The sequence below is a fragment of the Drosophila virilis genome, chromosome 5, assembly GCF_030788295.1.
Source record: "Drosophila virilis strain 15010-1051.87 chromosome 5, Dvir_AGI_RSII-ME, whole genome shotgun sequence".
Classification (NCBI taxonomy): Eukaryota; Metazoa; Arthropoda; class Insecta; order Diptera; family Drosophilidae; genus Drosophila; species Drosophila virilis.
Genome location: NC_091547.1, coordinates 10,509,263 through 10,535,684, shown reverse-complemented (window position 1 = coordinate 10,535,684; position 26,422 = coordinate 10,509,263). Strand labels below are relative to the sequence as shown.

The 26,422-nt window shown below is 39.3% G+C and overlaps 1 protein-coding gene and 2 long non-coding RNA genes across 6 annotated transcripts in view; 2 read left to right on the top strand and 1 right to left on the bottom strand.

Moving 5' to 3' along the window:
* Window positions 1–95: 95 nt before the first annotated feature.
* On the top strand, window positions 96–8,435 carry koi (klaroid). 3 transcript variants are annotated; one of them, XM_015174535.3, is made up of 7 exons: window positions 96–321; window positions 1,194–1,371; window positions 2,428–2,859; window positions 3,028–3,602; window positions 5,645–7,141; window positions 7,197–7,309; window positions 7,376–8,402. In XM_015174535.3, exons 2-7 carry the CDS (start codon window positions 1,214–1,216, stop codon window positions 7,589–7,591), a joined length of 2,991 nt encoding a protein of 996 aa, XP_015030021.1. In that variant the 5' UTR covers window positions 96–321; window positions 1,194–1,213; the 3' UTR covers window positions 7,592–8,402. The 3 variants fall into 3 exon arrangements, with proteins under 3 accessions (XP_015030021.1, XP_032291924.1, XP_070065977.1); XM_032436033.2 differs by lacking the exons at window positions 5,645–7,141; window positions 7,197–7,309; window positions 7,376–8,402 and adding an exon at window positions 4,353–5,099; XM_070209876.1 differs by lacking the exons at window positions 96–321; window positions 1,194–1,371; window positions 2,428–2,859; window positions 3,028–3,602 and adding an exon at window positions 4,637–5,401 and having other exon boundaries at window positions 7,376–8,435.
* Window positions 8,436–12,320: 3,885 nt separating this feature from the next.
* Window positions 12,321–14,876, top strand: LOC116651004 (uncharacterized). Of its 2 annotated transcripts, none has more exons than XR_004304024.2 (3): window positions 12,321–13,223; window positions 13,338–13,722; window positions 14,664–14,876. It is a non-coding gene; the product is annotated as an uncharacterized lncRNA (long non-coding RNA). The 2 variants fall into 2 exon arrangements; XR_011417014.1 differs by lacking the exon at window positions 14,664–14,876 and adding an exon at window positions 13,847–14,655.
* Window positions 14,877–16,185: 1,309 nt separating this feature from the next.
* LOC138911340 (uncharacterized) overlaps window positions 16,186–26,422 on the bottom strand; it is a 146,815-nt gene continuing 136,578 nt past the window's right edge. The window contains exon 3 of the long non-coding RNA XR_011416896.1: window positions 16,186–17,018. This is a non-coding gene — a long non-coding RNA (uncharacterized lncRNA). The remainder of the gene's footprint in view (window positions 17,019–26,422) is intronic.

The window sequence follows — 26,422 nt, the reverse complement described above, 5'->3', positions numbered from 1 at the left end:
TACTGCTGTTTAATTTCGTGTCGAAATATCGAGTATTCAGAACGATGTATCGGTCACACATTTATTGTCAAATATGAACTGCTTGCCTAAATGACGTAGTTGTCACGACGCTCCTAAAATGTATCGATATATCGTATATTATTTGACGTACACTGCGACTTATCGAGTCATTCGTAATTTTTCTGTCGGTATAGTCAGACGTGTATTTGTTCGGTGCGCACATCTATTTATAAAACGTCGCGACCGCCAATCAAAAACAAATTGTGCAAAAGCACATTAAATAAAAACTGAATTCTTGTGCTAAACTTGAATGTGTGAAATGTAAGTGTATATAATATTTTATACAACTGCACGTGTGTGTGTGCGCCATATTTTCTTTTGGCACGCTACAAAAAAAAGAAAAAAAAACGACGCGGCCTTTGCTGACGCAGTTGCGGGTCGGAAAACTTGTTTGGATTTTCACGCATTTCACCAAAAACATAAAGAGTAGAAGTGTGTATGCCTTTTGCGAAAGGGCGTCGCGACGCATTTTATTGATTAACACCACCAAATATCTGTGTTCGTTTATGGCGTGGCCTCGTCGTTGTTAATTTTTTTTTAGTTACTTACTTTTTTGTTTATGCTCACACTGAGTGCCCCTAATGTGAATTGTGGTGCTTCGTCTGCACTTTGCCGACTTTTTGCATGGCCCGCCCGGCAATGCGTGATAAATGCTGCTGCCGTTGCAGCTGCCTGTCTTATGTATTTTTAGGCGCACGCTGCGCTCCCATTGCAATCTAATTAAATCTCAAGAAAATGCGCTCATTTCCACACGCATTGCATAATTTTGTAATGTTAATGCTTTCGACCAACAGCTCGATTTGTTGAGCACTCGAGCGTAAAAGAAACTGAGCTATCTACACACACTTACATATATAAATGCGTGCGTATAAGTGTGTTCAATGTTTCGTCAGACCTTGTTTCATTACCAATTGTAATGCCCATTTGCGCCCCGCCCCTCCACCTTCCTCCCTGCTGCTGTGAATTGAAATCCACATTGTAAACAACCCACGCCCGTCACACACACACACACACACGCACAGACACACATAAACAAACCGTACACACACACACACACACATAGACATAAATGCTTCAGGCATTTATTTATTTCCCCCCTACAACCATTAATTGTTTATTCTTTTCGTTTGCAGTTAAACTTTTTAAGCAGGCCATGAGCGACCAACTATACCAGATAGAGACGCGCCGGCGTTCGCGCTCCAAGACGCCATTCTTGCGCTCCAGCTGCGATCATGAGAATTGTGAGCATGCGGGCGAGGAGGGGCATGTCCATCACAAGAAGCAGAAGTCGTCCCAGCCCCCGAATGTTCAGTAAGTACACTTGAGAGCGTATCTAAACATTAACCGTAAAGAAAACCAATTCTAAAATATGCTGCTTATCAGTTGAACATGCCACCTAATTGAAGAGAGTTTCAGAGTTGCCAAAGCAACAACAAAAAAAAGCGTTACTTTGGCAATAGAACTAAACAAAAGCTCGTCATAAACATTGAGCACACAACTACAAACATAAGTCACGACACATTTATACGTGTGCATGTGTGCGTTTTTGTGACCATGACGTCATCTGCTTGTTATTCACACTCGGCGCGAAATTTTAATTTCGAAATGTAAAACTGAAATACTTAACACACAAGAGATGCGCCAGCTGTCACTGTGACTGTCTGGCCAGTAACAGTGACTCTGTCTTCTGTGTACAACTCAAGTGGCAACACTGTAATGCAATGGAAGAAAATATGTTGCATTAACTAGCATTAAATATTAATTAATATGCACGCAGAAATATTTAAGCTGAAACCCAATTTTAACCTTATAAATAAGCGATGACATCATTTACTCTCGCCAGCAGTCACAGTCACTAATGTTTGTATCCCGGCAGTGACTCATTTCCTAAAGATATCATCAACAATGCTCGCTCAGATCTGATGCCAATTTGTTTGTTTGAGTTCAAATCGTCGACGAGCTGCTATACAGGGTGCGCTGTCGCGTGTTGCTTTAAATATGATTTCTTTTTGGCGCGCGAATTGAATCTAACGTGCGCTTTGTAGCTTGGATTGCCGTTTGCTCTCTTGCCGCGCCGTTTCGTTGATGACGACATCAGGCAAGAGGCGGAGGCAATTTGGCCCTGAGAGCTTCGTTTTCATGTTGTCGCTTATAGCCAAAAAAAAAAAAAAAAAAAAACAAAAATGCCATATGCTGGTTTTTTGTTTTTGTTGCTGAAGGTCAGATTCGTTTTTATTTGTAAAACAATTATGAGAATATTTTCTAGTTTGTTTTGATTCACATTTAGCCTTTATTATGCTGAAGTCTGTAGTTTATTTTATCTACACAGTTTCCGCTAACGTTACTAACTTGTTTACATATTTACAGAACAATTGTGGAGGAGCACGTGGTCGAGTCTCATACGACCACCACCAGAAGCAGCAGCAGCAACAGCAACCGCAACAGCAACAATAAAGCCACGCGCTCAAAGGCATTTAACCAACTAACCTCTGACTATTCGAGCGATGATGCGATGTCAGAGGCTCAGCGCAAGGCAACGGGCAGCACATCCACGGTGACCACCATGTTCACCAGCACCAGCAAGCGACTGGGCAATGCCTTGAACAGCCTGACCGCTGTTACCTCCACGCCGCGCAGTCAATTGGAGTCGACACAAAATGTGCTGAATACCACACAGGAGCTTCACCAGCAGCAGAAGGAGCGCAGCACCCGCGGACGCTCCAATGGCAACTCTCATGCCAATTTAAGCGATGATCATTTGGCCTATATTGAGTACAGAGATGCCGGCGAGTACTGGAAGTAAGTAGCTGGCGAGTAGCACTTGTAGCAGCTGAGTTAATACATCTCAGTTGCCTTGAAATATGTCACTTGGTTTCGCTTGACTCTACAATTGTCAGCCCAGCTCCAAGTGCTATTTGTATGCGTTTATTCTAAAAGAAATCAAACTAATTGAATTATGTTTCGCAGCAAAACACCCAAAACGGATTATACCTACTCGGAACTGTCGCCGCATAGACGCCAGCTGGCTCCAGGCATTGTGGCCATGCCGAATATGTCGCGTCGCAGTCTAGAGAATCATAATGAACGCGTCGACATCATGGTCAATCAGAATCCAGCCCAGGAGGAGTTCATACGCCGCCGCTATCAGTCGAACTACACGCGCTTAAATTACGACTCTGGCGATGAGCTGGACAATACAAATTTCATCCACCAACAGCAGCAGAGCTGGTGGCTCTTGCGCTTCATCAGCGTCATTGTCAGCAGCATAAGCAGCATGTGGACGCGCATTACAAGCATTTCGCAAACAGAGACGAGTGCCTACCGCAACTACTATGCCAGGCAGCAGCAGCAGCGTCAACAGCAGCAGCAGCATGGACTCATAGTTGGCAGCCTGTTGAGCCTGATGCGCCATGTCTACATAGCCATTGCCTCGGTGCTCAGCCTGGACACGTGGCTGCTCAGATCCAGCAGCATTGATAACAAGTCGAAGAAGCGTTTTCTGCTCTTGCTGCTCATACTGCTGCCCCTCTTGCTGCTAACGGGTAAGTGAAAATAGATGAAAATATTTAAATGTATTTTATGTAAAACATGTGAACGTGCACGCCTTGACATTGAGCGGCAGCCAAATGCTCACCTTGAATCGTGCCCACAACTAACGCCACATGCATATAGTTCACCTTACTGGCTGAGTGTATTAATAAAACTGGTCGACTCTGGTCGTTGACAGCGTCTGACGTCAGCAGCCAGTTGCCAGTTGCCAGTTGCTGCGGTTGTTATTGATATGGAAAATGTGTGCATAATTTCTATAAACATTTTCATAGGCACGTTCATATATTTTACTAAATGCTGGAATGACACTTGCCACTAGAATGCAATATATAAAATTGATGTCTAATAATAGAGCAAAGCTGCTCAACACATCTGCGTGATTGTTAGCTAAGAATTGGCAAGCATCATTACAGCTTTGGCTATAAATAAGTAGGCTGGAATGACACATGCTAGATTTAGACGCAGTGTCATATATGCTCTTTTTTAATTTTGAATTAAAGCTAAGTAGCAGTTGATTAAATCAAAAACATTGCACATATAAATTAGTTAGAATGATACTTAAGAGTTTTCAAGAATGTTAATTCTTGAATTTATTCTAAAAAATGAAGCAATAATACAAATTTATGCAACTAAATATTTAAGACTATCAAGTATCCATGCCAGCATTAGATTAGTTAAGATATTTAATTATAGCATACATATATGCGTATATATTCGGCTAATTGCAACTTTCAACTTTACAGGTCTGTTCTATTATCTACATCCCAATGAAAGTTTCCCGCCCAAATCCCTAACTCTGAACACATTCACACTACCCGAAATGCCGAAAATTGATGTTGGGGCCTATTTGAATGCGGCCCAGTATGAAACGCTGCGCTCTCAGGCTGTTGAGCAGGCGGTGCGCGTGCGTGACTGGGCCGATGATTATCTGGTTTATTTGAAAACAATCGGCCAGAATGTGGCCAACAGGGGCCGTCAATTGTTTCAATTTCAGGCCAATAGTGATGCGGTCTATTACGAGCGTGTTTAAAGAATACTTTCAGCAATTTTGCTATCGTTTCGGCCATGAGCTGCTGCAGCAGCTGTTTATCTAAAGTTTTGTTTATCTTTAATCTAAAACCAAGATCAATTCAAGTACAAATTCAAGCATTTGTTTGGCATTTCCTCGTTAAACATTTCGTTCAGTTCACGTTACATTTTCTTTTTTCATGCCAAACTTTATATATTTTTGTCATTTTGTTTAAATTTAAACGCCCCACCTGAACACACACACACACTCATACACTCACATGATACTCCCACTCCCACTCCCCAAACCCCCTCACCCAACTAAATGACGCAATATGGAGAAGGATAGAGAGAAAGAGAGAACTCGCTACGCTGTTCAAATTGTGCATAAAGTTAATAATTAAAAAACAAAAAAACAAAAAATGTCATTCATTGTTTGTTGTCGACTTTGCTTTTGGGTCTCGTATTGACAATTGCAAAAAGTTCAGCTTGTGTAATTATTAATTTTTGAGTTAATAATTGCACAATTCAAGTCTTAGCTGTTTCTATTAGCCCAAATTGTAATTTTGTGCAACGTTTTAAGCCTATTTTTGTTGTCAAACAACGTTTAAATTGTAATCCTTTCATTGTTTGTCTATAAAAGCTATAAATTTATAATAAATGCAAACAATTTCATAAACATTTATGAAATACAGTACAAAAACTAAAAACAAACAAATTAAGTAAATAGCATATTTTATTTGCCATTTTATTGAACTATGCGACGCGATTGCGAGCTGAAATGGTAAGTAAAATTCATAAATAAACCAAAACGTCAATTGAACAATATTCCAACGAACAGAACTCTATCCTTCTGCATTTGTGCTCATTGGCGTCGACCCGAAATTCCCCATTTAACAGTTTCCTTGACCTAAGCTAAAAAAAAAAAAAAAAAAACAGAAGAAAGTTGCAAATGTAGAAGGATATAAGTCTGTTGTGTTTCCCCTCATTTCCCGAATGCCCAACTAAAGTTTGCTTTTTCTTACAGCCTGGCTGCAGCTGCCGGCGGAGCGGCGCTTGGAGCATGTGCAGCGCGTGGAGACGTTGTTGCCGCTGCCTCTGGCACTATTCGCCAGGCTGCGTGGACAGCTGTCGCAGACTGGAGTTGCGCTCAAATCACTGTGGCCACAGGCAGAGCAGCATGAGGAGGCGGCCAGCATAAAGCTGCAAATGGAGCAGGTGCGGCAGGGCATACAAAAGTCGCTAACGCCAGAGGAATATGAGAATATACTGAATCATGTCAACAGCTATGTGCAGCAGCTGGTAGAGCTGAAGCTGCAGCATCAAGAGAAGCAGCAGCAGCAGCAGCTGTCGCCGCAGCAAATCCAAATTATAGTTCAACTCATGCGCGAGAATCTACAACAATTTGCAGAGCAAAGGACGCAGCTCAGCGAGCAGCAGCTGGCGGATTTGGCATTGCGCCTAAAACTGCAGCTGCAACAGTCCGGCGAATGGCATGCAGAGCAGGCAAAGTTTAGCCATGCGCAGCTGGAGGAGCTGACGCGCTTGATCAAGGCGGAGTTCAAGCTGGAGGAGAAACATTATACGCTGTTGCTGGAGCGCATTGACTTGACGGCGCTGCTCAAGCGTCTGCTGGGCGCACCTGAGCTGGCAGAATTTGTGGATGCACGCATAGATCTGGCGTTGCAGCAACAGGCGCCGGGTGAGGGTTCTGGCCAGGCCGTTGCGGAACAGCAAATCGATCAGCTAAACAGAGAAATAGCCTTTATTAAGCTGGCGCTGTCGGACAAGCAAATGGAGAACGCAGATCTGCAGCAGTCCATAAGCAGCCTGAAGCTCACGCAGGACGATTTGCTGGCACGCATGCAGCAGCATGAGCTGGCCCAGGATCAACGCTTTAGTGGCCTGCTGGCCGAAATCGAGAGCAAGCTAGCGGCGCTGAACGATTCACAGTTCGCGCTGCTCAACAAGCAAGTGAAGCTGACGCTGGTGGAGATCCTGGGCTTCAAGCAGACGGCGGGCGGCAAGCTGAATGATGTAGATCTGCAGAATTGGGTGCGCAGCATGTTTGTGGCCAAGGATTATCTAGAGCAGCAGCTGCTGCAGCTGAACGAGAAAACCAACAACAACATACGTGCAGAGATTGAACGCTCCAGCCTTGTGCTGATGAGCGACATAAGCGAGCGGCTTAAGCGCGAAATATTGCTGGTCGTGGAGGCCAAGCACAATGAGAGCAGCCAGGTGGCAAAGGCGCACATGCACGAGGACGAGGTGCGCAGTATAGTGAAGGCCGTGCTGGCCATTTATGATGCGGATAAAACGGGTCTTGTCGATTTTGCCTTGGAGTCGGCTGGCGGACAAATACTTTCCACGCGTTGCACGGAAAGCTATCAAACCAAATCGGCGCAAATCTCAGTCTTTGGCATACCGCTGTGGTATCCCAGCAATACGCCCAGGGTGGCCATATCGCCCAATGTGCAGCCCGGCGAGTGCTGGGCCTTTCAGGGCTTTCCCGGATTTCTGGGTAGGTAAATATTGTAGAACACGGAAATTACTTGCAACTTCTTATTCATACGCAGTGCTGAAACTAAACTCTTTGGTCTATGTCACGGGCTTTACGCTGGAGCACATATCGAAGAGCCTGTCGCCCACGGGACGCATTGACTCAGCGCCGCGCAACTTTACCGTTTGGGTGAGCTATTCCAAATCGAAAACCCTTAAGCATATATACATATTTATTTATACAAATTATTTGCAGGGCCTGGAACATGAAAAGGATCAGGAACCTGTGCTGTTTGGTGAGTATGAATATCAGGACAACAACGCCTCGCTGCAATTCTTTGCCGTACAAAATGTGGACATCAAGCGCCCCTTTGAGATTGTCGAGCTGCGCATCGAGACGAATCATGGCCAGCCGGATTATACGTGTCTATATCGCTTTCGTGTGCACGGCAAGCCGCCGCCATCCACGTAGATAACTAGCCTAAGTTCAGTTCAAGATCAGTCAGGTGTACATAATGTACATACAGTGCCTTAAAAAGGAAACTTTACAATACTTACAACAAGATGAAGCAGAACAACTACTTACAACTTAAGCTTAAGAATACGTTAATTAAAAAACAACATTAGGCTATAGTACGTAAGCTTTTTTGTACAATATTTAAGTTGGGAAAGATTTTGTATATATTTAAATAGCTAAGAATAGCTAAGCTAGATGTGTCTACAGTCCAGTGTCCTATAATATTTATAATAATTTAGTTGGATTTGGTCTCTTATAAAAATGAATGTACACAAAATTAGTTGCTTAACAAGTTTTTAGCACAATGCAGCAGAGAGCCAGAGAATAATCCCAATTAATTTTAAACTGTTTGCCATTTGTAGAACGTTTATAACTTCATAGTCATAGGCTCGTAATTAACTCAACTAAGCCATATGCTTGCTATAAACCTACATATATAATTTAAGTTATGTTTAAGCTCACCTTAAAAATAAGTTAAAGCACAAATACGAATTAATTTTAATATGCCATAGAAATTGGAATTGAAATTGAAAACACAATAGCCAAAATGAAAAAGGAAAATTATTGAAATGCGACTCAATAGCCAAATATCTCATCTTTTTTATCTATACAGAATATACTAATTAAATATTACTATATTCTGTATTGAATTGAATTCACATATCTCGAAAACATTTTTTAATCACATTTCATATTAATGTATACGCTCAAAATATATGCTTAGAAAATGAACCCAAAAATAGTTGATAACTTACTAAACTATAAACGCATATTTAATATTATTTATATACGCTATTGTTGTTACTTATAAGTGAAAACTTAATATCATATATTGCTATTTAATTTTTTTCTACAAGCTTAACAAGTTTTCAGTTATATTTTCAAGTGAATATAAATAAATGCGTTGCACAAAAATTAATTAAATTTAATTGTAATTAAAATGTATGAAAAGTGAAATGTGAAGTGCGTGGCGCTTTTTCTCGTCATTTATAATTTCCCATAGTTTTTCATAAAAGTTGTAAAGTGCTTGCAGCGCACATTTAACAAGTTGATGAAATGAACTTTTTCAATTAATATAATTTTGACTTGACTTGGCAACATAGCGCTTTAATTCGTTATAAGCTCATTAACAGCTTGACGGCATTCCAATTAGAATTGTGTTGTGCGCCAAGACAATGTCCTGGCAGGCATATTTCAATTTCAATTTAATTTGTTGCACATGTGCAGATTGTGTTATTTGTCAGCCATTTCACTTGGCCAAATTAATTGTGCAATTGCACACGAGACTGCAAAATTTATATATATGTATATATATTTAAATATTCCACGAACTTGATGTAACCGGGCCAACCATAAGCATGTATGTGTTTGTGTCGGGCACAAGGAGCTGCCAAAGGAGTTCATATTTATAAGCGTGGGCAGGCACGCACTTAATTAGAAGCATTAACTGAGGCATGGACAGACTGACGAATTCCCAACACTGACTGACTGACGGACTGACTGACTGACTGATGGACCGACTTAATGTTTGCTACATTTTGGGCCAGGAATCGCTTGCAAAATAGATGAAATTGCAGTGCATAAACTTGTTGAGAGCTATGCAAAGGTTGGGTGACTGTCTGCGCTGTGTGGGTTGCTCGCTTAGGAACGTGCCCCTCGCTATGTGTTGATAGAGATGAGCGCGTGACAAATACTTTGAACACGAACACGAAAAAGCTTTTGTTTTTGGATTAGGCTTGTTCTTAACTCTCCGTTTTAATAATGCCACAGTTCAGGGTTCTAATTAGCCTCCAGCATTAAGGTTCGGTCCATCTCGAAAGTTTTTAATTTTAGGCCCAAACCACTTTCTTCTTTGGCTTTGGCTTTGGAAACTCTTAAGCAGCTTGTTGTTCGCTTTGCAGTTTGGATCTAAAAATGTATAAAGAAAACAATATTTTCTTTTACATCGTTGACCAATCCCAATTTGCCGCAAGTTTTATCACGCACACAATTCCGTGTGTTGTAAATTCGTATCACGAAAGCAAACACGACACGCTCTCATCTCAAGAGGGACTTGACTTTGTTCACGTGACTCGCTCATTGTGTGCGTGCGTGTGTGTGTCTGTCTGTGTAATTGCTGAATGACATTGCCGATTCCGCTTCAGCCACCTCCCGCACATACTTTCTACGTGTTTATTTGCAAGTTGTCTTAAATTAGTGGGTGGTAACGACCAATATACTTGCCTAAAAGCAGCTAAGAGAAAACTTTTAAATTTTCTTTTCGGCTCTGGCAAATGGAATTTATTTGTGCCCCATTAGACCTGTGCTGCGATCCGCTGCTCATTAGTTGTTTCCTCTTCTTTTTGGCATATTTTTGCACCTGCGGGGCGCGGCGTGTGGCACGTTTAATTTGTTTACACAAATCTTGGGCTGTTGAGAGCCGCAGCAAGCGGCATTTGTTTGACTTTCCTTAAGAGCAAAAAAACATAAAAAATGCGAAAAACAAAAAAAAAAAAAAAAATTGAAAACAACTTGAACTACTCAGAAAGTTTTTTGGTGCGTGTGTAACAATTAAACAGACGCTAAAAAATAGTGACTAATGAGAAAAGTTTTAAGCAGCGGCATTACAAATAAAACTGCCTTTTTAAGTTCGTAACCCCGCCCAACTTTTACTCTTCATTTTGTTCTTTTCCTTTTTCACTATATTGAATTGTGTATAGGTGTGTGTTGAGTGTGTGTGTGCGTTGTGCCTTAACTGTGGCCAACAATTTGCCATAACTGAAAGTGTGCTGGCCATAAAGCGTGTTGTTGGCTTAAATACTGAAATTATTGCACAGTTTATTGCCTCGTTTATGCCCTACCTTCTACCTTCGCCCCGCTGCGCGCCCTTTCGCTATGCCTCGCTCGGGCGGCACTTATCAGCGTGCAGAAAATCACAAACTTTGACACAACTTCAGCTGTAGCTGATAAGCATTGAGGGCGCTCAAAATATAAAATACTTTGTCCAAGTATTTGCAATAAGAATATGGGGCAAAACTTTCCGGCGACCTTTATGCGCATTTGGGGAACTCCCGCCGGAACTTGGGCTCCAACTGGGAAATACAGCGGCACGCGTCACAGTATCTGTTTGTTGATTGTAAACAAAGCTGTCAAGGGATATATTTTTAGATAGGTATTAGGGCATCTTCAAATGTTTTTTTGTTCCCTTTAAAAAAAAAGGAGGCTGAAGAAATTTGTGTGTTATGCGTTAGCTGAGAATATTGATTTGTTATTCTAATAGAGGTATTATCTCCTTGCCAGCTTGAAAAGTTTGCCTGCAAATGTTGATCCTTAACAAAGCTCATCTTAAAGCTCGTGGCTCAGCTTGAGTCGAGCATACCCAATTGTCCGAGGCTCGAGGTGGCTTTTCTTTGCAATTTAACTAAAATATTGTGTCGGAAAGCGCCTCAAAACAGTTTGACGGGCAAATAAACGCAAATTGTTGCGCTCAGAACTGACATGCAACAAATGAGCATTAGAAATGCGCATACATTCAGCGCGAAAACTTTGAAATTTCAAATTCATGTATCTGTGTGCGAGTGTGTGCGGATGTGTGCGGATGTGTGGATGTGTTTTGCAATTGTGGTTGAAAGTTGGCAATGCTTAGTTAGAGCCATTTGTTTGAGTTGCGGCCATAATTAAATTTGCTGTTGCTAACTTTTAAATCATTTTACAGGCCGTCAGGTCTGTGTTTTGGCCAAAGAGAAAGCACGCCTTTAAATTGATTTCATGCCATTTTGGCTGCCAGTTGCGGCTCCCGGCTGCTTGACATGTGTGCAGCCAGCGTGAGCTGAGGAAATGTGTTTGCATTGTGGCCATAATGAAATAAACTTGTCACACGTTTCATCGCAAGCCATTTGGTCATTATGCTGGCTTGTCCAGCACCTCTCCACTCCCCATCCAGCTTAAATGCCGTAGTCAAATGCAATAAATGTTGCCCACAGCTGGCTGACAGGATATTTTCATTGGAAATTAAATTACGCATGAAACTTGTTTACAAATCCAAACTTAATCCTTGCTGCCAGTCACTTAGTCAGTCGGTCCGTCAGCGAGTCAACGGGTGGGCGTGTCCTGTTCTTTGTGCACACATTAACCTTAATTAAGTGACAAACAACAAGCGTTGGTCCCGTTGGGCTGCTGGGCCCGTTGTCCTGTCTTGGAACCCTCTGAAGTTCGGCTCTGTTACACGGCGCCTCAGTTCATTTACAGGCAATTGAATTTTAATAGGATTTCGCTTTTGGCCCAAAAATGTCGCCTTTGGCCCAAGCCCTGCAGCTGTTACCTCGGTGACCCCCCTCCTTCCCGCAAACCCTTGCCACCCGCTGGGCCGCTGCCATCTGCCTCGTCAGTCGATTGTCAAGTGTCCATTTGCATATTTGTCTTTTACAGTTGCGCAACTTCTTGGGTCCCTTTGGCCATTGGCTTTTATTTTGTTCGCTCGTAATTCAATTTATTTGCAATGCTCGCGCATTTTCGTAAGAAACTGAAACGATTTCTCAGACAGTACGCCTTGTTCCTCTTATAACTACTTTTGGAATGAAGTTCGTTGCGGTTAAAGCAGCCACAAGCCCAGTTAAAGGCCGTCTTAACGCATCATTTAAGCCGCTGACTGAAGAGTGTGGGTGGTGTGTGTGTGGGGGGGGGGGGGGGGGGTGTAGGAAATTGTCTATGCTTTGTTCTTAATTAAAGATTAAATGTGCTAAATTGTGCGGCCTTTGGCAGCAGAAGTTGGCTTTAATGTCCTTGCTGATTGTTGTGTTTGTGGCCCGAAGCAGCTGCTCGGTCGTTGGACAGGCAAGCGTTCATCCATTTGGCCATCCATCAATCAATCAATTACGCTTAGAAGTGCGCCAGGACATAAGGGAATCGCAATAAAACGTGCCTCAAGCTCAGTTTTTGTCAGCGAAATTTAACGACCAACTTTTTGCTAACAACAATGAATTGAAATGTAGCGCGCCAAGAGCTGGCCAACAGCTCCTTGCCCCCTCCTCCTCCTTCTCCTCAACATAAAAGTATTTTAGCCAACTTGGAGATTTGGTAAGCTTTAAAGTATAAAAAAACTATCACAGTTTCAATTGGCATATCTATTTTGCTAGCTTTGTAGCAAAAAATAATAATAATTGTACAATTCATTTTAGTTTTTAGCCAGCGGCAATTTTTTGCCTGATTTCTGCGGCCATTCTATTGATTTGTGTTTTTAATCAAGCATCTTATTGTTTGTTTTTACAGTTAGATTTATAGTACACATGTCGCTGGTCATATTTAATGGAGTTTACACAATATTTGCAGCGTTTATTATTTGCTTTTTTTCATTTATTTAATTCACATGCTGCCCATGCCTTGCCAATCTTTTGTCCGCTCTCACATTTGCCCGTAAATGCGGCTAAGCTGCAAAACAATTATTTAACTGAATAGTCGGAATGAAAACTGTTTTATGCTGTCAGTCGGGCAGCATATCCTGCGTGGGTCTGCAGAACAACAGGAATCAGGACAAACATTTTAAATGAAAATCAACACAAAGTACAATGGACTGTTTATAAGCCCGGCCGTTGATTGTCCGCTGTTGACAGTAAGTACATAAAACAACAACCAATCTTAGTGTTTAAATTAAAATAATATTTATTGAGCATACAGCTTAAGATATATTTAGAATATCACTTCAGCTAATACCTATTATTTTCAGAGGACTTTTGGAGAATAACTGTTGACCAAAAAACGATTCATTATAAAGTCAACCTTTTCTGATGATTTTTTGGAATATGTCGGACAATTTTGGAATCATATAAACCGTTTTGGGCTCGTAAGGATCATCACTATCGATTGACATTGAAAACATGAACATCTAGTTTTTGTCCCAAATCAACAAAAATGCAAAGGACATTGACCATCTTAAGGACCATTCTGATGTCCTTTGGAATACACGTATTCCTTGTCCTGCCAACTCAGAATATGTAATAAAAAGGACGAATATCCTCCAAGAAGCTGAGGAAAGGATATGTTTTGTTGGGAGAGATAAATCGCTGTAGCTCGGCCGTATCCTTGCCAATCATGATATCCATTGGCCAACGGTAAGTCTTCATCCCCTCTATTCAGAATATATATTGAAAAGGACGAAAGTCCTTTAGACAGCCTAGATATAAGTAATATTCTTTCGTAAATTAACAAAGCCATAACACGGCCGTATCCTTGCAGATCCTGACAAGTCATGTGTCAAACAAATCCTCTTAACAAGGACGATAAACTGTCCAAAGCACATCAAAATCGTCCTTGCCGTTTCCGGTATATGGCTAATTTTCTAAAAAGGTCATTTTTCAATTAGCCATAACTTGGCCAAATCCTTAAGGATATCGGAAGGATATGCCTTTTTGAACTCGTGGCTAGCAGGACTAGCGATTGGCATTCAAGGATTTCCAGGATTCGACAAAAAATTTCATCGAAATTTATCCTAGGGGTTAGTCGCAAAATTGGCCAAAATCAAAAATATCCCGGCTAACTTCGCCATTTGAAGGACTATCGGGATGTCCTTTGGCCAGTAAATAGTCCTCGGCTTCCCATTCAAGAATTTACAACCCAAAGGACGAAAGTCCTTCAGACAAAAAAGTTTTAAGGACAATTTTGCATACTAAAAATAGGCCATAGCTCGGCTGTATCCTTGCAAATCCTTGCGAGTCATATGTCAAAAAAATTGTATTAACCATGACTACAAGCTGGCCAAATTTCATTAGAATCGTCCTTGTAGTTTGGCAGATATTTAAGGATTTCTGTCTTAGGGCCATTTCCGTGCGATCCGCGACTGAAATTTTACAAGTCAAAATACAAGTCCTGGGGTTCTTAGATGACAACATATTTTTTTGATGCAGATCGATTCAAGGGGTCTATAGGATCCTAACGCACCATGTCCTTTGAAAATCTGCAAGAACATGCCCGAGTTATGGCCTATTTTCCTTACATCAAATGCCTTTATATATTGATTTAATTATTTAATTAATATGTTTTTTTATTCTTTCAGGATCACAAATTAAGGACAACAATGAGCCCTAAGGACCTCCACGACTGACAAAGCAAATTTTTCCCAGGATCGGAATTATATTAAGCCAGATATAGTTATTTTAAGTTTAAATGAACTAAATTGAATAGTTACGCTCAATTTGTATAGTTTTAAGACAAATATTTAAGAAAATTTGCATTAAATAACACAATTTTGTAAATTTAAACAAAAATAAATGAATTATTTAAAATAAAAGCGAAATTCATGTTTATTTTATTTAAAAATTCAAAAATCAACGGTCGCTTGCATCCCCGAACGTCTGTTGTTTTTAGAGCGGCGGAGATATGTCGTTTCAAAACGACATAATCCCACATAACTATTATCATGGCGGAGTTATGTCGTTTTGAAACGACATATCTCCACCGCTCTAAAAACAACATTTTTACAAGAAATTTAGCAAAAATACCAGGCGAACAGAAATGACTAGGTAGATGCACAGAAAATTTCCGCGGAGATATGTCGTTTCAAAACGACATAACTCCGCCATGATAATAGTTATGTGGGATTATGTCGTTTTGAAACGACATATCTCCGCCGCTCTAAAAACAACATTTTTACAAGAAATTTAGCAAAAATACTAGGCGAACAGAAATGACTAGGTAGATGCACAGAAAATTTCCGCGGAGATATGTCGTTTCAAAACGACATAACTCCGCCATGATAATAGTTATGTGGGATTATGTCGTTTTGAAACGACATATCTCCGCCGCTCTAAAAACAACATTTTTACAAGAAATTTAGCAAAAATACCAGGCGAACAGAAATGACTAGGTAGATGCACAGAAAATTTCCGCGGAGATATGTCGTTTCAAAACGACATAACTCCGCCATGATAATAGTTATGTGGGATTATGTCGTTTTGAAACGACATATCTCCGCCGCTCTAAAAACAACATTTTTACAAGAAATTTAGCAAAAATACCAGGCGAACAGAAATGACTAGCAGGTAGATGCACAGAAAATTTTCGCGGAGATATGTCGTTTCAAAACGACATAACTCCGCCATGATAATAGTTATGTGGGATTATGTCGTTTTGAAACGACATATCTCCCGCTCTAAAAACAATATTTTTACAAGAAATTTAGCAAAAATACCAGGCGAACAGAAATGACTAGCAGGTAGATGCACAGAAAATTTTCGCGGAGATATGTCGTTTCAAAACGACATAACTCCGCCATGATAATAGTTATGTGGGATTATGTCGTTTTGAAACGACATATCTCCGCCGCTCTAAAAACAACATTTTTACAAGAAATTTAGCAAAAATACTAGGCGAACAGAAATGACTAGGTAGATGCACAGAAAATTTCCGCGGAGATATGTCGTTTCAAAACGACATAACTCCGCCATTATAATAGTTATGTGGGATTATGTCGTTTTGAAACGACATATCTCCCGCTCTAAAAACAACATTTTTACAAGAAATTTAGCAAAAATACCAGGCGAACAGAAATGACTAGCAGGTAGATGCATAGAAAATTTCCGCGGAGATATGTCGTTTCAAAACGACATAACTCCGCCATGATAATAGTTATGGGGGATTATGTCGTTTTGAAACGACATATCTCCGCCGCTCTAAAAACAACATTTTTACAAGAAATTTAGCAAACATACCAGGCGAACAGAAATGACTAGCAGGTCGATGCACAGAAAATTTCCGCGGAGATATGTCGTTTCAAAACGACATAACTCCGCCATTATAATAGTTATGTGGGTTTCGAACTTAAATTTTCATTGCATAGCATTAGGGGCAAAAATGTAACTCAATTAAAATGAGTCTGTTAATAAGCAGTTTATGTAATATGAGTGCCGTAAGGCGTCTTTTAAATAACAGCTGCAGCTGTAAAAGGGCTCCTGAAAGAAAAATCATACATGTTTTCGGACCATTGCAATGCAAATTTTGCAGGTATCTGATCCTGTAGGTTCTCAAGGACTATATCGATGGTATGGTAAAACCAAGGATATACTAGTCAACTAGAAACCATCCCGGGGTCGGGACTGTTGCTGGGGAGCGGCTGTAAAAGAAATGCATACATATTTTGGACTCTGGTTCCTACGCAATTTGCAAGAACTTTCTCCTTTAGGTTCGCTAGGACTTTATCCATGATATTGAATTACCAAGGATGTATAGGTCAACTAGGTACCATGAATAGCGATCATGTTGTCAATGGGCGTGGCAGAGTTGGCTGAAAAATTTTAAATAAAATTATGTCATAAGCTCACGCAGGTCCGCCGTTCCAAAGTGATTTTGTTACTTTAAAGACGACATATTTATTTATTGATTATATGTTGTCCATTAAGGTTGGCCGATTATGCTGAAAAAGGCAAAATGAAAAAAATATTAGTTCTTTAAACCAAAATACATTGGCTTAATTAAGTCAGACGTTGGGAAGGCATACGCACCTTTAAGTATTCGTGAGTCTCTTAAATCGACAAAATTCTACGAAATGTTGATATAAGAGTCGACGCAGATTGGCAAACACGAACAGCAAAGTTATTTTAAGTTTAAATGAACTAAATTGAATAGTTACGCTCAAGTTGTATAGTTTTAAGACAAATATTTAAGAAAATTAGCATTAAATAACACAATTTTGTAAATTTAAACAAAAATAAATGAATTATTTAAAATAAAAGCGAAATTCATGTTTATTTTATTTAAAAATTCAAAAATCAACGGTCGCTTGCATCCCCGAACGTCTGTTGTTTTTAGAGCGGCGGAGATATGTCGTTTCAAAACGACATAATCCCACATAACTATTATCATGGCGGAGTTATGTCGTTTTGAAACGACATATCTCCACCGCTCTAAAAACAACATTTTTACAAGAAATTTAGCAAAAATACCAGGCGAACAGAAATGACTAGGTAGATGCACAGAAAATTTCCGCGGAGATATGTCGTTTCAAAACGACATAACTCCGCCATGATAATAGTTATGTGGGATTATGTCGTTTTGAAACGACATATCTCCGCCGCTCTAAGAACAACATTTTTACAAGAAATTTAGCAAAAATACTAGGCGAACAGAAATGACTAGGTAGATGCACAGAAAATTTCCGCGGAGATATGTCGTTTCAAAACGACATAACTCCGCCATGATAATAGTTATGTGGGATTATGTCGTTTTGAAACGACATATCTCCCGCTCTAAAAACAATATTTTTACAAGAAATTTAGCAAAAATACCAGGCGAACAGAAATGACTAGCAGGTAGATGCACAGAAAATTTCCGCGGAGATATGTCGTTTCAAAACGACATAACTCCGCCATGATAATAGTTATGTGGGATTATGTCGTTTTGAAACGACATATCTCCCGCTCTAAAAACAATATTTTTACAAGAAATTTAGCAAAAATACCAGGCGAACAGAAATGACTAGCAGGTAGATGCACAGAAAATTTCCTCGGAGATATGTCGTTTCAAAACGACATAACTCCGCCATGATAATAGTTATGTGGGATTATGTCGTTTTGAAACGACATATCTCCGCCGCTCTAAAAACAACATTTTTACAAGAAATTTAGCAAAAATACTAGGCGAACAGAAATGACTAGGTAGATGCACAGAAAACTTCCGCGGAGATATGTCGTTTCAAAACGACATAACTCCGCCATGATAATAGTTATGTGGGATTATGTCGTTTTGAAACGACATATCTCCCGCTCTAAAAACAACATTTTTACAAGAAATTTAGCAAAAATACCAGGCGAACAGAAATGACTAGCAGGTAGATGCACAGAAAATTTCCGCGGAGATATGTCGTTTCAAAACGACATAACTCCGCCATGATAATAGTTATGTGGGATTATGTCGTTTTGAAACGACATATCTCCCGCTCTAAAAACAATATTTTTACAAGAAATTTAGCAAAAATACCAGGCGAACAGAAATGACTAGCAGGTAGATGCACAGAAAATTTCCCCGGAGATATGTCGTTTCAAAACGACATAACTCCGCCATGATAATAGTTATGTGGGATTATGTCGTTTTGAAACGACATATCTCCGCCGCTCTAAAAACAACATTTTTACAAGAAATTTAGCAAAAATACCAGGCGAACAGAAATGACTAGCAGGTCGATGCACAGAAAATTTCCGCGGAGATATGTCGTTTCAAAACGACATAACTCCGCCATGATAATAGTTATGTGGGTTTTGAATTAAAATTTTCATTGCATAGCATTAAGGGGCAAAAATGTAACTCAATTAAAATGAGTCTGTTAATAAGCACTTTATGTAAAATGAGTGCCGTAAGGCGTCTTTTAAATAACAGCTGCAGCTGCAGGTAGTGTAAAAGGGCTCCTGAAAGAAAAATCATACATGTTTTTGGACCATTGCAATGCAAATTTTGCAGGTATCTGATCCTGTAGGTTCTCAAGGACTATATCGATGGTATGGTAAAACCAAGGATATACTAGTCAACTAGAAACCATCCCGGGGTCGGGACTGTTGCTGGGGGGACTCTGGTTCCTACGCAATTTGCAAGAACTTTCTCCTTTAGGTTCGCTAGGACTTTATCCATGATATTGAATTACCAAGGATGTATAGGTCAACTAGGTACCATGAATAGCGATCATGTAGTCAATGGGCGTGGCAGAGTTGGCTGAACAATATTAAATAAAATTATGTCATAAGCTCACGCAGGTCCGCCGTTCCAAAGTGATTTTTCTTTAAACCAAAATACATTGGCTTAATTAAGTCAGACGTTGGGAAGGCATATGCACCTTTAAGTATTCGTGAGTCTCTTAAATAGACAGAATTCTACGAAATGTTGATATAAGAGTCGACGCAGATTGGCAAACACGAACAACAAATTCATAATCGATATGTTAAAAAAAAGTTATTGTCCAAAAAACGATTCGTTTGTAGGGTCAACCTTTTTTTTATGATTTTTTTGGAATATCTCGGCCAAATAATGCCCGATTTTGGAATTTTATACCATTTTTGGCTCGTAAGGATCAGTAGTATCGATTGGCATTAAAATGATAAAAATCTAAATTTTGACCCAAATCAACGAAAACGTTTTTTCTCAATATCGGGGTAGGTTCAAAAAGCAAAACTTGTTTGATGATTTTTTTTTTAATATCTTGGGTAAATATCGAATAATTTTGATATGTTTTTGAATTCGTACGGACCCCTACTCTCAATTCAAACAAATTTAAAGTCGGCCGAGATATTCCTGACAACAAAACTGCCGATGCAGCTCATGTTAAAGGCAATGCAAGCAGTTCATCAAGCAGTGAAAGTGCATTCTGCTAAGCAGCAGAAATTCATATACATTTAGGGATCATTTCCGTGTAAATTATGTTTAGGTGTTCAATATATGCAAGGTATTAATATTGAAAACAAAAACTTAAGCCTTAAAAATGTAACATATACAATTATCGTCAGCTATAATAACACCATATATAGAAAAGTATCATTGTAATATTTGGATTTTTAATTAGCAAAATAATGGGTATATTCTGTTGAAGTCGATGTTGTTTGTTCGATGGTCATATTGGCACCTACATAGAATAGAATAGAAAATATTGCAACAATCCTCTGTGTTCTTCAACTTTGGGTATCTGTTAGCCAAGCCAGCTTGTTAAGAGCCTTTTTGCGGCATTAATTCAGAGCTGTCACAGCTATTGCAGTTGCATGGCTAAGAGCGACTTGTCACAGTTGCCGTCGCCGCCACATCATTATGATGCCGCAGCGATACTTAAATACAAACAGTTACAGATACAGCAAGAAATGGATGGACATACATTACATATATACTCTCTGGATACATATATGTAGCGTGTGTATTGCATATATCATGGCACGGCCAAGTACTTTTCATGGCTGCGGAAAACTGCTGTTGACACAATTCCGCACTGTGATTTCTGCTGTGATATCTGCTGTTCCATTTTATTTACGCGATTGAAATTTATCGAAGTTCGTTGAGATTTTATTTTATACAAGCTGTTTGCACATGGCGCAATGTCACAATTGCAACTGCTGCCAGCTGCAAGTAGCAAGTTGCACGTGGCAGCTTTTCTCCAATTGCTGTATTGTCAAAAGTTGAAACAAGCTACCAATCAGCGGCAGAGAAAGCACGGGTAGCAAGGGTAGATGTTATTTATTTATTTGCATTGCGATTAATTGAATCAGCGTGTTGTTTATTAGCTGTCTCGCAGATCCCTTCAGGCACAGCTCGCAGGGGACATTCAGCATGCTCGACGTGCAGCTTGTGCAAATTTAAGTACATTGAATAATTGTCATGTTTTGTTCGTAATTAATACAATTAGTGTGCTGTGCGCCAAAACGCAAGCACAAGCAAAAACCCTGCCGGGCTCGGATAACATGGCGTATGCGCAATATTTCGTGTATGAATTAAATTTAAATTGAAAAAGCCGCGCATTCCACACATATTTTTAATTGATCAATTATTTATTAGATTAAGTGGCGACCTAATTAAACATTAAACTATTTGTCGCATGCGTGCAATTAATTATTAATTAAATGCCGCACAAAGAGCCAGTAAAACGTAATAGATTCCGATTGAATCGGACCATTTGTATAACCTACGACTGTAGCCAGGACTTAGCAGCTTTGTTAATAAAATTAGAAACGTCTTTTGTATGGCCTTATCTAACTTGTGTACTTGGACATGGCTTCGATGGCAATTCAATTGCATTTGTATCTGTGACATTAACACTGATTTATACGCCATAAAACATCGACTGGATGCGCAAAGGCTTTGACTCTGCGGAATAAATGTTTTCTTGTGCCATAAAACAGATATAAAAAAAGTTGAACAACAGACTGAAAAGGACGTATCTGAATTAAACATACATTCTTGATTGTTGAGTCGATGTAGTCAGGTTTGTCTGCATGTTATATAAAAACTACTTTAAAAATGGGAAACATATTGAAAAGAACTTAAAACAAAGAACAACGTAAACAGGGTATCTGCTAGTCGTGCACCATCGACTGCAGTCCATATATATTTGTCTTCTTTTATGTTTTCGCATAAAAAACCAAAATACCAGTCGCACATTTGATTAGCCTGGTTACGAGTTCCTTTTATATAGCTGTCAATAATTCTGAGTGGATATGCGGAGGGTGGGTGTTTACTTGGGGGGTTGCCTTAACATTGTCAATTTTGGTTTAATTTGAATGGAAAACCCGCTAATGTAAAGTAAACACAACTGTTAAATCAAGTCGTACACTCATTGTTGATCCATGTTAATTGCGTACAGGTGGGACAGCCAAATAGTTGTTTATTTGTTTAATGAACCCTTTCATTAGAAGGTCCGAGTACGTGCAAAGGCGATCCCTGAGGGTCATTCTGGGTCTCTGTTTCTGTGTGTGCGTGTGACTGTGTGCTGGTGTGCTTATGTGGTTTATTTTTTTCTTCTTTTTTTTATTATGATGCTGGCGACATTTTAATTGTGCTCAATGCATATTTTATAAGCCGAGCACTAAGAGTTTTAGCCTAAGCGACAGCTAAGCCAAATTGGATACTCTCTGTAACAGTGCCGTGCCTCAACCGAGTGCCTTGCCGCGTTGTGGCGGATCGTAAGAGTGTTGCAGCCGCAGGTGCGCTTAGCATGCACTTTAATAAAGTTCTCAAAGTACGCCAAGTGGCGCATTGTCTTACGTTAGGCGAGTGGCGTGGGCGGTTTCTTGAGTTTCAGAGGCAAAAGGCAACTAAGCTCAATCAATTCTAAAGACTTAAATTAAAAAACCAACTCTTCTCTACTCACTTTGGTAAATAATAAGAGCTAGAGTCCCCAAACTTGACATATAGCTTCTTAAATAGAATATATATATGCATTTGATGTTGGAAGAAGAGGGTTCAGGGTATCCCCTAGTGGGGAGCTCCCGACTAGAACCTCTTACTTGTTAGTAATGGTAGCTTGCACTGTATTTATCAAGGAGGGTAATCAGATTATTCGTGTATAGAACATTAGATTCTTTTAAATAATACTGACTTGCTGATAGGAAACGGCAACATTCTGTTCATATATAGATTTCATTTCCTTTGATTTATCAGCTTGCTGGTTGCGGGTAGTTAACAAGCAGCTCTCTTGCGGCCAAGTTGGAATTGCTTGCCTTGGGCTGATATCGTTGATATGATGCTGATGCCGCTGCCGATGGAGCTGCCAATGACGTTGGCTTCTATTCAGCCACTTTACGGCGCGCTGCAAGATAATTGCCATAGAAACCGGCAACCGGCAACTGGCAACTGGGAACTGGCAAATGGGAACTGGTAAATGGCAAATGGCAGCTGGCAAGTTTTGCATTTTGTCTATAGTTGATGCTGCTGTTGTTCTCAAATTGCTTTTAGTAATCTTTCATAGTTTCTTCGTCTACTACGTTTGCTTCGTTTTGCTGCACCTCTAATGGGCAGCCCTTTTTACGTTTTTAATTCTTCGGCACGATTCTTAATTGCAGGTACTTTAGATAAGTTTTTGCCTTCATTCTTCGTTTCGTTTCATTTATTTTTTCTTAATTCCTTTTTCTTTTCTCTGGCAATTGCAATTAAAGTTTTTCTTTGTAATTGAAACGTGAAAATAATTTGATTTCAAGTTTACGTTTTTAATTTTACACAATTTGCTTTTTTTAAGCCAACATATTGTGGGTCATTTTATGCCGAGTGCAAGAAAACTTTTCAAAATAACAACAACAACAATAAAAATGTGCGATAAAAATTCCTTTTGTTGAAAATGAAAAGTTTTAGAGTTCATTTTTGTGATACAACTGGGTTGCGCTTTATAGCTAGTTTTTGAGAACTTTTTTGCTTAATATATAAAAATCTCTGTGTGTGTGTGTTTTTATGCTGTGTGTGTGTGTGCCTGTGTGTGTGTCTGTGTATTTGTAAAGTTTGTTTGTCAACTTTTCTTGGCAACTGGGCAAAAACTTTGAACATTTTTAACACTCCATTTATGGGCTTTTATCGCTCCAAGCATTATTTTTTTTTTAATTTTCTCTATGCAAACATTTAATAAATTTAAATTACCTTCAGCTGCAAATCAAAAATATAAATTAATTGTTATTCAAAAGCAATAAAATACAATAACAAATGGCCCCAAATTGGCAACAATAGGGAAGCCGGTTAAAATTGCATTTGTGGCTAGAAAATGATGAGTTGCAATTCGTTCAATAAATGTGGTAAATTTTCGTTTTGCTTTTGTGGTATCTCGGCTGGATAAATATTTTGTTTAAGGCATAAAATAACCAAGCCATGTTAATTAAATTAAAAGCATCTTATGTGGTAAGCTGGCCAAAAGTAAATTGGCCTAAAAAATATATATATATATATAATTACCCACATACGTTTGCACTACCAATAAATGCAGAATGCAAATCATTTCCTCTTGTTCTTTCTTTTGTATGGCATCTTAATCTGGTTTTAGCCCTTACAATGCCATTGACAAGTGTCTGCAGCAGCCTGCAGCAACATTTGCTCTACAATTTGCATAAAGTCTAATGCCTTGGCGGTGAGGAAGGGGCCGAGTTTGGGGGCGGGGTAAGGGCTTTTGTATTTTATCATTTTAAATATTTACATACGGCATTTACATTTGCAGGCCCTGAGCTTTGTTCTATGTAGTGGTTGACCTCGCCCCCAAAGGGTCTCTTACACAAAACTGTCCTTTAGAATTTATAATTGTTGTTTAATTTGCATAAACTTAAGACACTACCCTGCCACGCCCCCACACTGCCCACGCTAGCACACTTGTCTTGGCTTAAGCTAAAAGGAAACACATGTTCAATTAAATGAATCATTTTTATGACCTGCCATCCGCCTTGGCTAATTTATAAATCTTTTCGGGCTACTTAAAAATTTAAAACAATTTATATTAATATTTATGGCATAACTTTGTGACATTTTCGGAGCAAAAGGATTTTAAGGACTTAAGCGATATATAATAAATACCGAGTATTATGACTAATAAAATCAAACAAAAGCATTTGACAGTTTTATTAAATTTTAGCCCGGCCTGTGCCTGATTCTATGAATAGATTTTATTTTAAGAGGGACGACGGGATGCTGGACCAAAGGGGCTGCGAGCGGGAGCGGGAGCGTGGGTTGCTGTAAAACAATTACTTAAGTGATTTGATTTTCGAGACTTGCCCCCACGGCAAATGCCATTTCGCATTTTCATGAAATTTGTCAAGTTTCTTTCAAGTCGTAACTTTAAGTGCGCAATGGCATATAAACAAAGAGAAACATTTTTGATAACTGCTTTTCAAATACCCTTTCATTCTCCAGCTACCGTGTATCTGATCTCTATGCAAACCTTTAACCTTTTATGCTAATATAACCTATTTATTTATATCTCCTATATAATAATGCGCTGTCTGATAAAGTTGGGCTGTTATTTTAAGCCAAATTAAATATTAATTATATTAATATTATTATTTACATGTTTTAAGCCAATACTAAATATTCTAACTATAGGAATATATTTTTAAATACGTTTGATACAGGAATTCGCTTAAAAATATATTGCCAGCAATGACAACGGCTCGTATGTAAAGGATATCTTTACATGCATCAACTGAGTCTGTTGTTCAGTTAGGACTACTTCCAATACACTTATATACACATATTTAATGACATTCTTTGAATAAACACTGTTATTAATTGTATGTAAATAAGCACGTAAATTATTATTTTATAAATTTGTGAAATTTATATTTTGATATATTGTGCGAACATATTTGAACTTAGCTGAATTATTAGGCCCATCAAATATGCCCGACAGAAAAAACAACAACAACCAAGAGTCAATGCTGTCAAGCTGTTATGGCTCATAATTTCACATAGATGATTGTTGTTGTTGGCCAAGTGAAAATATTGCTGGCAATTGACATTTTTCAGATGTCAGCCCACATTGATTTCCGTTTAGTTGGCTGAGTTTGGGGCCGGAAACCAATCGATTGGGTTGCCATTCATGACATATCTATGCCATATATCATATATAGCATATCGTATATCTTCTATGAGACATGTGCCAACTGTTGCGTGCACAACAGAATTTATCTTAATGCATATGGCTAACATATGTGAGAAGTGGAGTGTGACAGCGGGACAATTGAGGAATGTGAAAATGATGCGTTATACGATTTTTATGTAAATGTAGCGCATAAAATTTATAAAAGAAATTAGCAGCTGAAAGCGTACACACATATCTGACGTAAGACAGGAGGAGTTGGCGAAACAGGCAACTGTTGACAGTTATCCTGACATAAACACGCATTGTCATGTCTAACAAGCGTCAGCCTCAGCCTCAGTGCGAGCCTTCACATCGCCTGTCAGTCAGCCTCAGTCAAGATGCGTGTGTGTGTCTATGTGTGTCAGGACATTTACATATTTACACTTTACACAGCGCAAAAATTCAAAATAATAAAAAAAAAGAATAAAGAAAAATAAAAATGAAAATGAAACCTATATGGTTGTGTGCGTAAAGTTGCGCCTGTTGTTGCAGTGTTAACGTTTAATGGATGGCAACAACAGCAACAACTACAACAACTTGCCCATAGGCTGCCCAGATGCAATTTGTACAAAGAGGCTGCGCCGAGGAAATGGCTGCACAAAACTGAATCATTTTAATGTAATTTACAGGCAACGTACCCAAAAACACACATATACATACGCACACAAGAGTGCAGCTAACAGTGTTTTAACAGTGAGCGAACTGTTAACAGCGCCGCTCATTTGAGCTGTGTTTAGCGCACACAA